The sequence below is a fragment of the Vulpes vulpes genome, chromosome 1 (genome assembly GCF_048418805.1).
Source record: "Vulpes vulpes isolate BD-2025 chromosome 1, VulVul3, whole genome shotgun sequence".
Classification (NCBI taxonomy): Eukaryota; Metazoa; Chordata; class Mammalia; order Carnivora; family Canidae; genus Vulpes; species Vulpes vulpes.
Genome location: NC_132780.1, coordinates 49297708 through 49315547, shown reverse-complemented (window position 1 = coordinate 49315547; position 17840 = coordinate 49297708). Strand labels below are relative to the sequence as shown.

The following is a 17840-nucleotide window of genomic DNA, read 5'->3' as shown; positions in this document are numbered from 1 at the left end:
TTGCTGCTCAGATCCATAACAAAAAAGTACCCACACACTAGTGACAGACAGGAAGGTGCAGGCATCCCAGGGGCCTGCAGTGTGGTACCCTCGGGGCTACAATGTGTCCTCCATAAACCTCCCTTTGCTGCTTTCCGTCCCATCTGGTCTCCAAAACCCCCTCGTAACCTAAGAGATCTGTAAACAAGGGAAGCTGTTTGGCAGTGGGATGAGCAGATTTGAATTCTAGAGGCCCCAGGAAACAAGTGGGGCCCATCAACACTAAGAACCACCCAGACTGGTGTGTCACCTTGGCTTCTCCGGCTCCATCCATGGCTCCTGCCCTTGGGGCACTAAGGCCTGGCCTGCAAAGCCCACAGCCCAGAGCCATTCCCAGCCAGCTGCTGTAGGGGAGCAGGAAGCGTCCTCTCCTCCCTGCCAGCCTGTCCCTTCACAGGGGTAGAGCACTCGGGCAGGGCCCCAGGGCTGGGGGACAGACAGACACATCGCAGAACTCCATGCTGCAATCAGTTTCCCACAATAACATCCCACAGGCAGGGCCTCCCTGATAACAGAAGTGAAAGGCTTGAAAAGCAAGTCCTATAATCACCTCTGAGTGATTCTGGTTCCATTTTACCCTCTCATGTAATTAGTGTTGACAGTTCTAACAGCTGAAATCGGAGGTGGGGGTTAAGACGGAAGGAGGAGGAAGAGAAGTGGAAAAACAGAGAGAAGGCAGAGGAACAGCCAGAGGAGAAAAAGAACATTAGCTTAAAGTTTATCATAAAACTCAGGAAACAGATGACCTCCCGACAAAGGAAGAGGAGCCCCGAGATTTGGGGACCTTCTGAAGCATTCTAGATCACCACGGACAGGCCTCAGGCAGGCAACGCATGGCAGTCCTTGAATTTGGCAGAGCAAAGTTAACTCCCAAGGGGGCTGGGCAGCCCTGGGCCGACCTCAACCTGCCCTGACCCCCGCCCAGGCACCACTCACAGTTCTAGAATCAGGATGACGTCGGTCTTGTTCTCGTAGACCTCATGTAGGGTGATGACGTTGGGGTGCTGGATCTCCTTCAGGATGCTGACCTCCCGCTCGATGTCCTCGCGGCTCACGCCCCGCCGGCTGGATTTCGTCCGCCTCTTCTTGATAAATTTGGCGGCATACTGGAGACCAGTGCTCTTCTCCCGGCATTTCTTCACGACTGCAAACTGCCCACTGCCAACAGAAGAGGAAGGGTTTCAGGTCATTTATACATCTCTTTACTGTGCGCTACAAAAACCTGGATTTGAGCAAGGACGCAGCAAGGATGTGGCCTGGCATGAGCAAGGAGGGGCATTGTGAGTAGGAAAGCCCATAGTTTGGGCAATTAATGAATTAAGCAGGATCATTTCTTATTACATCTCATTTTCATTAAACTTGTTTCTTTATGAATAATGTTGCAAGCGACACAGATTCTTTTCTTGAAGAATATTTTATTGAATGGGGAATGAGGCCTCCATTTCTGTGTTTCTTCCTCCCTCCCATTTCAGATTCTGGGATAGCAGCAAGGAGCTCCTCAATCTGACAAACCTTTCTCCTGAATGTCTGGGAAAAGAAGGGATCAAGACGAGGGAACTCATAGAAAAATAGGGTCTTGCTTTTGATGACATATCTCTAGCACCAATATTTATCAACTGAAAAATCCAGAATAAAAAAAAAAGCTATGTATTTTGTTCACACTTCACATTGATTGGCAGCTTCTCCAGCATCACCTCCTTCTTTCCTTTCTAGAGATCCCACAATTCTCAGGAAGGTGACTCCACTCCCATCTAGAGACACACATCATGTACCTCAGCTAAGCCAATCAGTGTACTGTATCTTTCTGGCTCAAGTGACAGGCATACAAACTAAGTAAGACCCCTTGGAGAATGCAGAGACAAAGACCTCTCCTGAGACGTCTTTTTTCTGGATGTGCATACTTAACTATATAATCCCAAACGCTGCTTCCAGCCACCTGGGGACCAGGAGGAGGTCCACTCTTGGTTTAAAGGCAACCAATGCAGAGGCAGAGCCAGTAGAAGAAACAAAACCAGGTTTGTGGGAACCCTGCAGACTGGCTGGATTCACCCTAACCTGGAAGCCATCTCCCTTTGAATTCTTCAGCAACGGAAACCAATAAATTCCCTTTACTGCTAAAGCTAGTCTGATTTGGGCTTTCCATTCTTGCAGAGGAACACATCCTATGCAACCTATGCCACAGCATGTACCCAGACCCTTCTACCTACATAGAAGAGAATAACAGAACTTAACGCAAAATAATAAAATGAATACATAAAACAGGGAAAGTCTTGAGAATCTTGAGAGGAAAGTCAGTAAGCCACCCTGAAAGTAAGAGGGGCACAAGACAAAGGACTCTTCCTGTACCAATGCTGGTACCCTCACTTCTTCCCCAGAGCCCAAAGCAGTGTGGATCCACCCATCACAGGATCTGTATATTTCTTGGCAGGTGCTGGAGAACTGCTATAGAGAGAATCATCACAGTTATTTTTAACTGGCTTTATTCTCACATGAAGACAAAAGGGGGAGAGAAAATCCAATGAACAGTAACATTTCAATGTTAAAGAATAGATACTTTAAGACAGTACTCATTTACTTTGGCAGCAGAGGTTAGGGAAGAAAAACACACAGTAAAGGATTTTTTTCTCAGCACTGCCAAATTTTTGCACGACAGGTGATTCCGACTCTCCTTCCCCTGCAGCAGAATCGCAGAGAGGCTGCAGAACCAATCCCACAGAATGCTGGCACCGGACGCCTGTAAACTCATCACTTTCAAGAGCCTCGGGACCTGTTATGACTTTATTACAACCCTTTCTGATGTTTCTGAAGAGTAAAGAATTGGGCTTTTTCTCTCATGGAGGGTGGTGGGGGCAGCGGACATGGGATTTGCAGATAAAAGAAGGGCCTGACTACAGAGCAGAGTCAGCTACTGCTTCGCAGAGGCCAGTGAAGCGGTGCTTCTATGCCCCCACCACCCTCACAGAGGGTATTGTGTCCCTACTGAGCGCTCCCAAGGGGTCCCCCAGCGGGGGGTGGGGGGAGTGCACTGGTCCCACCGGGCAGCTCCCCCTCCACCCCCAACACAACCCTCGCTTGCAGGGGCTGGGCCCCTGTGCCCCTCACAAAGTCCCCAGGACTTTTCTCAGGGGCTGTAAAGGTTCAAGGCATACTCAGTGCTTACAATCATGTGGGTTTATTATTATTTTAAGGATTTTTTTTTATTTATTTGAGAGAGTGCGAGAGAGCGAGCACACAAGCAGGGGCAGGGGCAGAGGGAGAAGCAGACTCCCTGCTAAGTGGGGAGCCCCACTCAGTACTCAAGCCCAGGATGCCAAGATAACGACCTGAGCTGAAAGCAGATGTGAACCCGACTCAGCCACCCAGGCTCCCCGGAATCACACTGCTTTAAACAACAAACCCAAATAGCGGGGAGAGCCGCAAAAAACCTAAATACAAGCCTCAATTCAAAGACTATCCCAAACTCTTTTTACTGCCAAATGCTCCATGTTGACCTTTCCCCTTTTAATTATGGGGGAGGTGGAAGCATCAAGGCCCACCTCCCCTAGCAGCAGGGAAGACGTGATTCTCACTCCCTGGGCTGTGGCTGCTGTCCCTAATACCCTTGGCTGCAGGTGGTCAAGAAGGTGTAGATTAATTCTGAGGACCATTTTTCCAGGCCCACCTCCCTGCTCCAGCCGGTGCCCTGCCTGCACTGGAGTCCACAGGGCACCTTGAATGTCTTCTGCCTGTTTCCTGTGCATTCCCACTCCTCCCACGACCGCAGTCCCACGAGGACAGAAGCCTGGTAGGCAGACTTCCCACCCCTGGAGGCACCATGCAGAGCTCCTCAGGGACCTCACACATGACGCTTCTGCACCGCTCCTGACTCCTAACTCCTGAACACGAGAGGTGTTGACTGAAGACGCGTCACTGCAATTCTGCAGCACTGTGTGGGGCTGGGGACACAGGCTGCCTGTTGGAGCCGGTGCCCTGCCTACTAGCTACGGAACTGTGGGCTTACTCCCTCCTTAACCACTCTCTGCCTCAGTTTCCTTACCTGCCAAATGCATAGGATAATAGTGCCTACCTGGGAGGGTTCTTGGGGTGCAAAGGAAGGATTAAACGAGCCAATAAAAATATGCATGGAGAGTGGTGAGAATAGCGCCTTGTAGTATTAAGTCTTCAATAACCTTCGCTATTACTAACCTTCAACAACCAGAAACACTGTCAAGAGCTGCCGGTCTGTGCTGAAAGCTCAGAGTGCCACAGTCTGCCCTCAAAGTATCAACCTATCAATCTCTCCAAGCTGCTGGGGGCAGGGGGGGGGGGGTGCTAAGAAGAAAACCACAACAGGGGCTACACTGTGTCTAAGTGTGTCAAACTCAAGTCAACCTGGGCATCTGGGCTTCCACCTTCAAACACAACATCCCCGGCCGGCTCCCATGCCACGCCAAGGGAGAGCGGCTGCCCTCAGCAGCCTGGTGAAACTGAGGCACAGTTGGGCCAAGGGCAGCCAGAGACTGACGCCAGGCTACGGGGCCTCAGTGTGCACTTGGTCACTCGTGCCAGGATTTTCCCGGCAGCATCTCCTCGGGCAGGCAGCACACAGAAGGCCGACTCCTCGTAGACAAAAGTCCTTTCTAAACACAGTAATTTGCTTCGTGAGGCCTAATTTGAGTTGGGCTGGTGGTAAATTGCTGCTCCCATCCTTTCCTTCCTGGGCAGCTGGGTCTTGCCCCCCCACCAGCTCCCTCACACCCTTTTGGGGGGCCAATTCCTCTCCCTCAACACCCCTCTTCTAAGGATGACAACTGAAAAAACAATTAACTTAGGCTTTTTTGGGCAAGCGCTTCTAAATCATGGGATCACAGAGGAAACAATCCGATACAGCTGCCAGCGTGAGCTGTGGCCAGGGAGGAAAGGAAGTGCACATGGAGAAGCAAGTCAACTGCACACCCGAGGGATGCCTGAGCTCCAGCCTCCCTCCTGTGGGGAACAGCGGAGGCTCCTTGGTGACAGGCTCCCCCAAGGACAGCTGCAGCCATGGCATGTGGATGGGGGATGCAGCTTTGTCCCTGGAGAACAGAAACTCACTGTGTACCAGCACATCTGAAGGGACAAAACAAAATACAGGTGCTCCTTACTTTTTGTAGGATGCGTATTTGCAAATTCACCTGCTTGCTAAACTGTACTTGCACCTTCATAACCACCCCGCAGTGCTGTCGTGGTCATTTTAAGGATGCAAGTCACCTGAGGGGCACATCCCCAGCTGAGGCAGATCAAGGCCACACACTGCCTTGTATGTCAGCTTCCATGCAGGAAATAAATGTCCTTTCAATGGTCTGTTTAGTGCCATGCTTTTTTTGCAATTTTGCTTTTTGTTGGTGATTTCACTATTTAAAATGGCCCCCAAAGTGTGAAGTCCAGTGCTCATAAGCACAGGGGCTGTGACGGACTTTTTTTGAGAACACATGCACTGGGTAGATAAGCTTTGTTTGGATGGGGGCATCCGTGTTTGCTGGCTGTGAGTCCAACATTAAGGAACCAACAGTATGTAGTACAGAAAGCCCTTTAAACAGAAACACACTTGAAACAAGGCTATGCATTGATCTGATGGTGGAAATGTTAAGAACAGAGGCTCATAGAAACATAATTCTGTATCTTCTCTAGAACTAATGGCTCAGTATTTGCTAATTTTGTGTTTGCAGTGAAGTCATAGAACACAACTACCCCATAAATCATGAAAATTGATTGCATGTTGTTTTTTAAAAATTGTATGTTGTTTTTTTACCCCTTTTTCTATCATCTAAAAACTGACACAACAGTTTGTTGGACTAGGTAGAGCCAGTCAAATTCATTTTGGCATAAAAACTTTTAATTAAATGTAATAAACATGTATCAACCACTAATAGCCAGATCCATCCAAGCCAACGAGACATATCCCTGCTTTAAAGAGTTTTATTTTTTGTTTTTTTAAGAGTTTTATACTAAAAAAGAGTTTTTGATTTAAAAATGATCATAAATTTTATCAAAAAGATAAAACTTCACCTGAAAGGAGCAAAACTTCATAAAGAACAACCTGTCACCTAATGTCTTTGTCTAACCTACTGATCTATCTAATTGGAACACCCTATAGTCACTCAATGACTCTAACTAGAATTCTAGGCAAGGAGCTTTATGCATACTACCTTATTCATTATCACATCACATCATGTGATGTGAGGTTCGCATCATCATCACCTCTTCCATCAATGAAAAAACCAAGCCTTAGAGATTTTTTTTCTAGTTGCCTCAAATCTTTCCTGCAAGTATAAGTTCTACACTTAAAAAGTGAATTCCAAGTGTCTTTGCCTCCAAGGCTCTACTCATTGAACCCTGGTGCTGTCCCAGGCTGTGTCATGCTGTTTGAAATATAAGCCACATCCCTGTGAAATCACAGATGGGTCTAGAAATCATTCTAGGAAGAAGCTTTGTGAGGGGAAGGCACACAGAGGATGCTGGCTGAAGGCATGTGGGCAGTGTTTTTGCTCCTTTCCACTAAACACTCATAACGTGTTTTAAATAATTAAATCCATCATGTGTCCGTGCTCTGAAGTTCCCTGCAATAAAAAGTAAGTCATGTTTCTGTGTGTGCTTCAGAAGCACTATACTAACAATTAGAGCCACAGAAGATTCTCAAGGTCAGCACAAGGATGGCAGGCATGCATTTGTGAGGCACGCGGTGTTCATGGGTCCATTATACTTCATAATGAATTGAAAGTAAGGCTACTGAACTCGGTTTAATCCAGTTGGGTTTTATTTCCAAATTCATTTATTTGTGGGAATTTTGCTCATTTGGGGAAAGATGGGATGAACATATAATGTCAGAGGTGTTGCATTCAGAAGGGAGGGAGAGCAATCTAGCTAGCTGCCATGTGACGATGTGCTGTACCTTTGCACTGGCACCTCACTGAGGGGCTAACATTTCCACTGCTGACCGTGAGCTGGGCACCACGTTGAATCAAGGTTCCACCCAGGAAGGTGGATGCCATTCAAAGAAAAGGAAACAGCCTACCATTTTTTCATTGATTTTAAATATGTCTCTGGGTTTCCAGCACCTATAAATTAAAAAATTATTTATGGTAACTATTAATTGTTATGAATTCCCTGTGTTAATTCTAGAAACAGATCTGGCTTCAAACCAATGATAAGCTCCATCTCTCCCCTCCTCCCAAGCTGTTGCAATAGGTTTCTAATTAAAGCAAAGTAACTTCTACTTCTGAATTCATGTATTAACCCCCAGCACAATCTGAGTGCTGGTTCATGGGCCATTTATTTTTGTTGACGAGCTGTATTGAAGGAGTGGCAGCGTCTTGAATCCTGCCTGAATACTGGAATTACAGGTCTTAAATAAGGTATGGCATTCAGCGTTTCAGAGGGTTTGGGTCGTGCACCATGAAACCGTGTTTTGATTTTTTGGCTTGTGTTATGTTTTTGTTATGAAGCATTTTGAAATCCAGTTTTTTAAAGGAAAGTTTGCCTTAGTCTTCTCTGCTAGTTAAATTCTTTTTCAGAGCTAGGACTGAGCCCTGTATGTCCAGTTTCCCTTTACTTTTCAACACAAAGCTGCATTTTGAGGTCACTGCCTTGGGGTGGGGCAGGGCAGAGCTGCATGCGGTGCTGGCACCAGGAGGGTCCAGGCCCTTGTGGGGGTCTGGCCCATTAGACGGGTGGGGACCAATGGAGTCAGGCCAGGAGAGGAGGCCGTCTGCTACTGCTGGGGTGAGTGCTCCCCTGCCTCGTTCTGGCTGATGGTCTGGCTGCATAAAGGAATCATCTCAGACTAATTTTTCTTTTCTTTCAAGTGGTCAGGGGGGTTGGATATTTTGGACGGGAACTGAGAGCCGGCAGGGTAGGTGTGGAGAGAGGAGGCCCCCAGGCACAGTGCAGTACTACTTGCTGGTCAGCTCACAGGAGAACTCTTGAACCCTCCTGCCTCCCTGGACCACGAAGGCCACCACCAAGAGTGTGGCCATGATGGGAAGGGGCCCAGACCCTGCACACCCCTGAAAGCAAGTCCTCAGCAGCCTCGGGGCCCTTGATTTACACAAGCCTGGAAGTAACATGCCATCTTGTTCTGGGGAGGCAGAGGTTCCTTTGCTCACTGTCACTTGTGGCCATACCCATCTTGCTCATTCGGATACAGTCTGTGACTTAGAAATTTACAACACACAGGGACTCACAAGACATTTCCATATAACGTATCTGTGGGTGCTATATATGACGGAGGTGTGCAAAGTGAGTGGGGTCCCACTCTTGCTGAGGGCTGGGGGGGTCTCCATCCATTCCACCACCCAGGATGCCGAACTCAGGGCGGGTACAGAACACATGCTTGGTGTCTGCTTTTTTTGTTCCTGAACTAAAGGGAAAGGAAAGAAGAAAACAGGTTTGGAAAAGCATTACATGATACAATCTAAAGAGGACCTTCCCAGACAAATAAACTACAATACTCCAAATATTTTCTCCAAATGTAGCAAGTCCTACATGGAACCAGGATTTCCCTTTGAGTCCGGGATTATGGGAAGTACAAGGTCCTTAGAAGGAAGGGCGTCACGCCAGGATCAGCCCTCCCATGTAACCAATGGTGACCATGACAGGTGACTGCAGATCTGGGCTTCCTGCCCCCGGACTGTGTTCGAAACACAGGGCAGCATAGGCTGCCCCGTTGAAACTCAGATGGGTAGGTCCCTTGTTTGCTCACTCCGCCTTCAGCATGAGATCCCCGGGGCCAATCCCATTATTTGATTGTCCTGACTTTGTTATATCATCCCCTTTCAGCTTCTGGGCTAAAGTTAACTGGGTCATAAGGTACGATCTGTTCTCCACTCAGCAAGCTGCTCTCAGGGGAAAGGAGCTGAAAAGGAGAGCAGGAGGTTCATATAACTTCATGGGGCAAGGGAAGACAAAAAGGAGCTGAGCTGAAGTCCCTTACCCTGTGACCAAAAAAGAAAGTCAGATTCATTCACGGTGCAGAGACTCAAGATGGAGAAAATCAGCCAAACGTAACAAGAAAAGTAAAGATTAGCAGGATCTAACGGGCACATGTTGTAATGGTGCAAATACTACGCTGACTTGCATGGATTCAATGAAGCTTCTAGAAACTGTATGATAATCCTCCCCGACATGTACTCTACCCAGTTCTGGAACGTGAGAGGCACTTTGCTAAGATATTTAGGTGTTTGCACATCTTCCTTCTCAGCTTAGGTAGAAATACTATTTGCCCGTGTGTTTTCATGGGCAGGGTTGGTAGACGTGCTGTCACGGTGAGCATGTCATGGGCAGCATGACATGGGACTCCCCGCAAGGATTTGTCATGGCAAGAATTAGCTCCACCTTACCTCAAGAAGCCAGGCTTCTTGGACCTGCGTGACTTGGGAAGAAATTCAAATATGCTCAGGGTGATGTGGCTTCCAACACAGCTTGATGACCATGCACTTGGGGGACACTGTACAGAGGCCCATCCGGCTCTGGAGACTGAATAAACTGAGGGGAGTGGCTTCTTCCTGGGTTTTCTTCCCAGGCTTGCAAGAGTCACAGGCCCAGGTCTCAACAAGGCAGCCAGTGGCTATCAGCCAGCAGCCTGCCTAGAGGAATCCTTCTCATGGTGCTCTTGGCCAAATCCTTTCCCATGCTGCTTACAGACCCATCACCTTGGCTCTGAGGCAGGTGGGGACTCACCTCTCAGAGGAAGTCTGGGGATAGGAGAAAACAGGCAGAGGACTGAGGGGGTCACTTCAGGCCAGGCCAGGAGAGCCTGGCAGGGAAAGTCACTGCTGGAGTTACCTGAGGAAAGAGCCACGCAGATAAAACTGAAAGATGATAAGTTAAAGAAACCAGAGCTCCCGGGAAGCCTGAGTCTTCCCTGCGTGGAAGCAGAACTCCCTGGAAGCTTGCCACAGAGGCTGACCTCAGCCCTGTGCTCAGACCTGAGCAAACACAGAGATGATCGGCAGCAGTGGGGAGGGCTGTAAGCCCCTCAGTCTGGAGACCCGGCACACAGATGACGTTACTTCTCCCAGGAAGTGGGACCTCTGAGGAGCAGGGGGCACTAACCAGGTCGTAGGTCAGACACCACAGGAAGTGAACCACATCTGGCATGGGTGAGGTATGAAAGGGAGACCTCCCAAGGCAGGGATTGCAAACCCAACCACCTTTTTGTGGGGTGTCACTTCACCCCCTTGGGAATCCTGGGGGAGTCAGAGGGATCAGCCATGGAGGGCTTCACAAGCGCTGTCTGATGGAAACAGAACTTTCTGGCAGGCTTGGGCAGAGGCACCGTGGGACAGAAGGGGTGCTGACCCTTCCAAAGGCCCCATCAAGGTGCGGTGGGAGGTCCTGTGCTTGTGGGTGCCCACGTCCTTAGCTGTAGTGTAGGGGGCTGAGGGCCACGCACCCCTCCACACACTGCTTGCCTCTGACCCTGCAGGGCTGAGTGAGGCTGCCAAAACGCCTCCCCCAAGGGTCCACGTGGTCTTGCTGTCAGATTAAGAGCCTGTGCTTATCTGCACTCATGTGGACATGCCTAGGCCAGGCAGGTCACCTCGTTTAAAGATCCAGCATGACTCCCCAGCAGGTGATGAGGCCCAAAGGAAACACGGGCTACAGGCCTGGGGCAGCGAGGACTCTAACACACACTTGCGATGCCCTAAGGCAGGTGCATCACACCTCAGGCCACTTGTTTAGGCTTTCCACTCTAGGTGCTGACTTCTGGGGCTTTTAGATCCATTCCAGAAGTGAGCGCTGCTGGTCTCCAGTACAGTTAGGTAGCTACATGGTAACAGTGAATTCTGGGAGGCAAGGGCTGGCTAAAAAGCTGTAAAAAGCCAACACCTGGGTGGCTCAGTGGTTGAGCATCTGCCTTTGGTTCAGGGAATGATCTTTGGGGTTCTGGGATCGAGTTCCGAATCAGGCTCCTTGCATGGAGCCTGCTTCTTTCTCCCTCTGCCTATTTCTCTGCCTCTCTCTTTGTCTCTCATGAATAAAGAAATAAATACTCTTTAAAAAAAGTCAACACATTATTTTCCACTTAATAGGCAGGTGAATGGCACAAAAACAGAACCCATGTTTCCAGTTACTCCATGATTTATTAGGCATTTATGAGAGATACACTACTATTTACTCTGTTTAGAACCACAAAGAAGTAATACTAGAAGAACTGGCTTACCAAATGTGAGTTTAAATCTCCTTCCTAGCACTCTACCCATAAATTAGCTTTTAAAAAAAATTGTTCATATCATACTTATACATAGGATTCTTTCTGAAAACTAACACCCAAGAATCTAATATGGTGCATTCAACAAATTTTGTTTTTTATTAATACAGTTGACCCTTGAACAACACGGGTTAGGGAAGCAAGCCTCCCCCACCCAACCATGGAGCTGAAAATCTACGTATTGACTCCCTAAACATTTAACTACCAATAGCCTACTGCTGACCAGAGGCCTTACCAATAACAATATAGTAAATTCACACATATTTAGGAAATTATATGTATTGTATACTGTATTCTGTATTCTTATAATAAAGTAAGACAGAGAAACAATGTGACTAAAAAAATCATCAGGAAGATAGAATATATTTATAATACTACACTGTATTTATTGGGAGAAGAAAAGCCCATGCATAATTGGACCTACACAATTCAAATCTGTATTTTATAAGGGTTAGCTATACCTGTTGATTCAATGACCTTTGGGTCACCCTAAAACTATAGGCTGACTACCTATCTATTTAAATGTTTTCGCTGACCCTCCAGACTTGGAGAAACATCTGCTCCAGTAATTAGAATTATTACAAGAGATGTCTGATCATTTGCTTTAAGAACATTCTAGCTCTGGGAAGTCCATGTGCATTCACATTTTTCCAACATTTCCTGGGCTCCAGCTACTTGCTAAGTCTCAACTGGCCCCTTAGCAGTTGCCCACCTGCCTCAGAAGCTTGTCAAGGGGACAGTGTATTTGATCCTGTATGTTCATTTGAAAAGAAAGGGTATATTATAGTCCTCATACGGGCTACTGACACTTCAGGGAATTCTTCTGGTCTCCTTGGAGCTAAGGCCTCCTTGGGGCTAAGTGCTTTACGTCAGCAGATGCCTTAGGCCATAACTTTATGTAACTGTGCAAATTCCCTAATTGAAGCACAACCTAAATATTTTTTAAATAAGAACTGTCAAAAAATAAATAAAAAAAGAACTGTCCATAGTCATTAAGCAATTTGTCATTGGCCCATGAGAGGTCGATGCAATGTGCCAACTCCATGAGGTCAGATTCCCAAAGAAGGAAAACAGAAAGGCAAGACTCATGATCTTGTATGAATATAACACAAGAGCACAAATTATTCAGGAAGCCCAAATGAACTAAGATTTGAGAAAGAAAGAAAAAAAAAAACCTCAACACATAACAGAAGATCGACAGAAAATGGCTAAGAGTGGCTGGTCAGAGTGGACGGTATAATAGTAGGAAACAAAATTAAATCTTTTGAGCTTCCATGTTTTTTACGTGTGAGGTCCATGATCTTTACTTAGGGAAGAGTTGGGAAAATATTGGCAAGCTGGAACTAACTGAAGCTTGAGTTAGTAAAAGGTTGCCTGGCTGGGCACTTAAAAGAAATTCAATTCTACAGATCTGAGAATGTCAAACCTCAGGGTGGGCAAAGCAATCTCAAATCATTGCTGGCAATCTTGGACAAATGTTAAGGAATGACACTATACCGATGTTCAAAATAAGACCAAAATGGCTTCATCTCTAAGATCAATTGGCTTATTATTAATCTCCAGCAAAAAATGAGAATCAATTATTGATCATATGAATTAAAAACAGCAGGTGATCAACATACAGCACAATCAGCAAGAACATTCTCCCTGCCTCTGACTGTGTTATAAAGATGAGCAAGGATAGGAAATGATATACACAAAGAAAATGTTTTGATTCCAGTAAGGCCTGTAACATGATTTTTCACGATATTTTTGTAGATGAAATGGTGAATCACCATGTGGCAGACTAGAGAGCTCTTGAGTTTAGCACTGTCTTAGTAAGATGTTTCTCAATATATCAGATGAAGGAACACCGCATTTTTAAAGAACTAATCTAAGCGGAATGGCTCTATTCACTGATAGAACCTACGATCTAAATTATTCCAACTGAATAATAAAATTCACAAGAGAGATAAACAGAAATCCCTATATTTAGGTTCAAAGAAATTAACCTCACATTAACAACAGCTCATACTGAAGATGCCTGACAGTTCTATCTGACCACAAATGACACAATCCACGTCACTGCCGACACCATGGGCATGGCATCAGCATGTTTAAAGGGTGCAATGCTCCTGCGCTCAGCCTGAGTCTGGGTGCGATGCCAGGTACTTGCACTTAGTAGGAATGATGCCAACAGTGTAGGTGGCAGTGGGGTGGGGCAGGGCAACAAGAAGACTTGGCTTCTGGGCAAAAGAATTGTCCCTATCTGAAAGGTTGTCAAGAGGAATTAGGTCATCAGCCAGCAATGAGTAGAAGGTGGGACAACAGTCTCTTAGATCCTTCTAACCTTAAGATGCTCTGCTTCCATGAGCTGCAGAAATCAAGGCTGTGCTCTACTATTCTCCTCACTTAACTAAAAGAAAATATATCGTTGAGTGCAGTTGAAATCCAATGACAGAATTTCTTCTTTATGCATTTTCTAAATCCCTATTATCCTAATGATCTCCCCAGATGGAAAAATTGAAGTAAAATCCATATTGCCATCAACTTCTTTAATCTCTTCTTGGAAATATATTTATTTTATGTATATGTGCCTTAAGATTAACTTTCCAAAGTGACAAGAGAGTACCCATAACCTGAACAGAAATGTATCTTGGGGAAGGTAGAGTGCTAGGCCATAATATAGCAGCATGGGATGTTGACTGCCATCTAGCATGGGAATGCTAATCCTTCAGTACCTCTTCTGGGATTCAACATGGTCATTTAGGACATTAAAAAAAAATTGAAGCTAATAATGCTTAACTTACAAGACTGCTCTAAGACTCAAAACTAGTAAAAAGATGTAATTGTGTCTTATATATTCCTTACTATCAAACAAAGATAATATTAATATTTGGAAATATTTAAGTGATATCACAGCTGGGAATAAAACCACTGTGTCTACATCTAATAAAGATTTAGACATAGGGTTTGGGTCAGTCTCTAATAGGGAATAATGAAGGAAGAAAAGTATGAAAGTATTCTTTTTTTTTTTTTTTTATCTCAGAGAGGAGAAAAAGAGTATGAGTGGGGAGGGACAGAGGAAGAGGGAACTTTATGCAGGCTCCACACCCAGCACGGAGTCTTACATGGGAGCTCAATCTCATAATCCTGAGGTCATGAGCTGAGTCAAAATGAAGAATCAAACACTTAACCAACTGAGCCACCCAGGCGCCCCAGGAAAGGATTCTTGAAAAAGGGTTTAGAAACAGCCAATTCAAGTCTTCCAAAACTCAAATACCTAGACAGATTGATCTTCTGCATGACATTATAACTCATAAATGCTAGAGGCAGAAGGCCTGGTTTTAGATCCTGGCTTTTCCACTTAAGAGCTGTGTAATCTTCAGCAATCTCTCAACCTCTCTGTGACTCAGGTTCCTCATCAGCAAACTGAGCATAACTGTACCTACACTGAATAGCGGTCGTAGGGATTAAATGAATTATACATGTAAAATTCTTTCAATACTGCCTGAGACTCATAAGACAGGCCAAATGCTTGCCACTGTTATTAGAATTGTTATTACTGCATATGATTGCTTAAAACCATCTACATCTCCTAAGGATATGCCAAGACTCATATATTGTCCTAATAGAGAAAATAAGAAAAGAAAATCTATCAAATTCTTTCCCACCCTGTTGTGGAAAAGTTATCTTGAGCAGGGGTTGTTGAGTGTAATTCCTGTGAAGGTCGTTGGCATGAGAACACTGTAGCATGAGAGTATGGTACTAACTACTTGGATTTATGAATACTAAAATATTCAGGTTAAAGAGAAGGAAAGTATGAGAACAAAAATGGCAGATTTCCACATCCTGGGTCTTTAATTATTATTGTGAAGCTTAACAGCCTCAGGAGTGAGTGGACAAATTCTAGGAGGTAACCTCACCCCAGAACAATTATAGGCCGTTGGTCCACCTCTTGGACAGCCATGGATCAGAGTCTAATTGAGGCCATATGAGGCTGTTAACTCAAGTTTGCATGTGTTCCAAGAAGCCTCAAATTTCTCCAGTTAACTTTGCAACTTTGATCATTCAAGCCCAACATTCATCAGGTACAAGAAAAATAAGATTAGCATCCTCCAGAAATGCTCCCTGTCAGAGAACAAAGAGTCAAAAAGGAAATTTAAATATGCAAAGAAAGCACAGAATAATCTAATCTTGTTTTCCCCCCTTATTATTTTGTGTGTATACGTTTAATTCCAGTATAGTTAAGATACAGTGTGATATTAGTTTCAAGTGTACAATCAGTGATTCAACAATTACATATATCACCCTGTGTTCATCTTAAATGCACTTCTTAATCCTCATGACCTATTTCACCCATCCTCCCACCCACTTCCCCTTTTGGCAGGCCTGGTAACAATCTGTTCTCTACGTTAAGAGTCTATTTTTTGGTTTGTCTTTCTTTTTTTTCCTTTGTTAGTTAACTTGGTTTCTTAAATTCCACGTATGAATGAAATCATATAGTATTTGTTTTTCTCTGACTGACTTATTTCACTTAGCATTATACTCTCTAGCTCCATCAATGTTATTGCAAATGGCAAGATTTCATTTTTTATGACTAATATTCCACTGTGTGTGTGTGTGCATGTGCCTGTGTACACACACATACACACACATATATGCACCACATCTTCCTTATCCATTCATCTATCAATCGATACCTGGGCTGCTCTAAAATTTGGCTATTGTAAATTATGCTGCAATTAACATAAGGGTGGATATATTCTTTTCGATCAGTGTTTTCCAAAATATACAAATAATTTATAAAAATCAACATCAAAAAACTCCCAAATAATCCAATTCTTCCATATTTATTAATAATGTAAATGTAAAATACTACCATGCATCTGCTATGAAGGCAGGAAACACAGAGGAAAGCTTCATGCCTGGGAGCTAGCTTTGAAACTGTCCACATGAGCCTGATAATGATTAATGAGCCAATGTGAGCAGCTACTAGAACATCCTACGGAATTCACATGAGGGTGAGGAGGGAGTTCTGACCCCGCAAGGACACACACCTTCCCACCCTCATCCTCCAGCAAATGTTTGCTGAAGGGATGGATGAATCGATTTGTTCTGCCTTGGAATTCCAAATTTCTCTGGTCAATTTTTGATTCATTGGCCCAATCACTATAGAGAACATTAATTAGATGTTTTTCATCACTAGGTCCATAAAATTTGATAAAGACATATGTAAACAAACTGAAGAAGGTGACTTTTAGGATGCTGAATTAACTTGAGAAATGTTGAGTGACATGTCACTATACAGCTGGTTCAGAAGAATTAATATTCGTGATTCAGGGTAAAACAAATGGAATTGAACTTAGCACCAAACATACATACTTCAACAGAGTAAATTTTCACATTGGGAAAACTTTGAAAACTTACAATCTGACTATATATTAAAGTCAATTCCATTTCAATTAATCTATTTAGTACTAGTGTCAATTATTTGTTCAGAGGATGGGTCCAATAATTTTCTGCTACAGGAAATAAATTATAAATATGTAATCTTCATAATTAGGACACACATGTACACTTAAGTTTTAAGCAATGAATATCTATAAACCAGAACAGTGACTTATTTAGAAAAGAGCCATCTAAAGAAATACAATGCAAGCCACAAATGTAAACGCCATGTGCAATTTTAGATTTCTGAGTAGACACATTAAGTAAGAAACAGGTAAAATTAACTTTTATATTTTATTTACCCCGGCAATCAAGATATTATGTAGTCAATAATTAAAAATTATTATGTCATATTTTACTTATTTCTGGGGTGGGGAGCATTTAAACCCCAGTGGGTGCTTTATATACACAGCACATCTCAGTTTGGACTAGCCACACTTCAAGTACTCCACAGCCACAAGTGGCTCATGGCTGTTGTGTCAAACATCACAGCTTCAGGCTAATTTTATAGCTTCAATATAAAACTGGGACATAGCTTGATTATTTTATTTATAGAAGGAAAGTGGAAAAGAGACTTGTGAAGTCACTGAGGTGAACCATTGCTACTATAGCACATTAATCATTGGAAGATGAAAGATACTACTGTTGATCTTATTAGAAGAATAATAGAGAACAACTGTTTCTTAGAAACCCAGACTGTGTATTCTAGATATTTTTATCTTAAATAAATGTGATTACACTTTTGACTCTTCATTTATGTGCACTAAAATGGTTTTCTTTTTAAATATACTCTGCCATCTGGAGCATGGAAGTCAACTGGACAACCCACATGCTCTAACATTTCGGTACTTGAAGGTATTTACCAAATCTCCTTTCAGCTTCTCTAGCAAATTCTTGTCGGTATAACCAACCACCAGTTTGTGTAGACAAGCTTATGGCTGCAAGAAGGATTTCTATGCAGTGAAGATTTCTATGCAGATCTCTAAGCAGTATTCTACAGGAGGCTACCATGTGTCCTGCCCCAGTGAGAAATACAAACAGATGACTATTTGGGTAATTAAAAGTTTGACTCCCTTTGGTAAATTGATATTCTAGGTGATCTTATTTCACAGTTACCCCCTTGTCCTGCCCAAAACCTAAA

General features: G+C 44.3%; 1 protein-coding gene across 5 annotated transcripts in view; it reads right to left on the bottom strand.

The window, feature by feature from the left end:
* The window catches only part of DAPK1 (death associated protein kinase 1), a 170030-nt gene that overhangs the window by 77873 nt on the left and 74317 nt on the right, over positions 1-17840 (bottom strand). For all 5 annotated transcript variants that reach the window (XM_025984176.2, XM_072763568.1, XM_072763546.1 and 2 more), the window contains exon 3: positions 976-1197. In XM_025984176.2, the coding sequence (XP_025839961.1) occupies positions 976-1197 (222 nt within the window). The remainder of the gene's footprint in view (positions 1-975; positions 1198-17840) is intronic.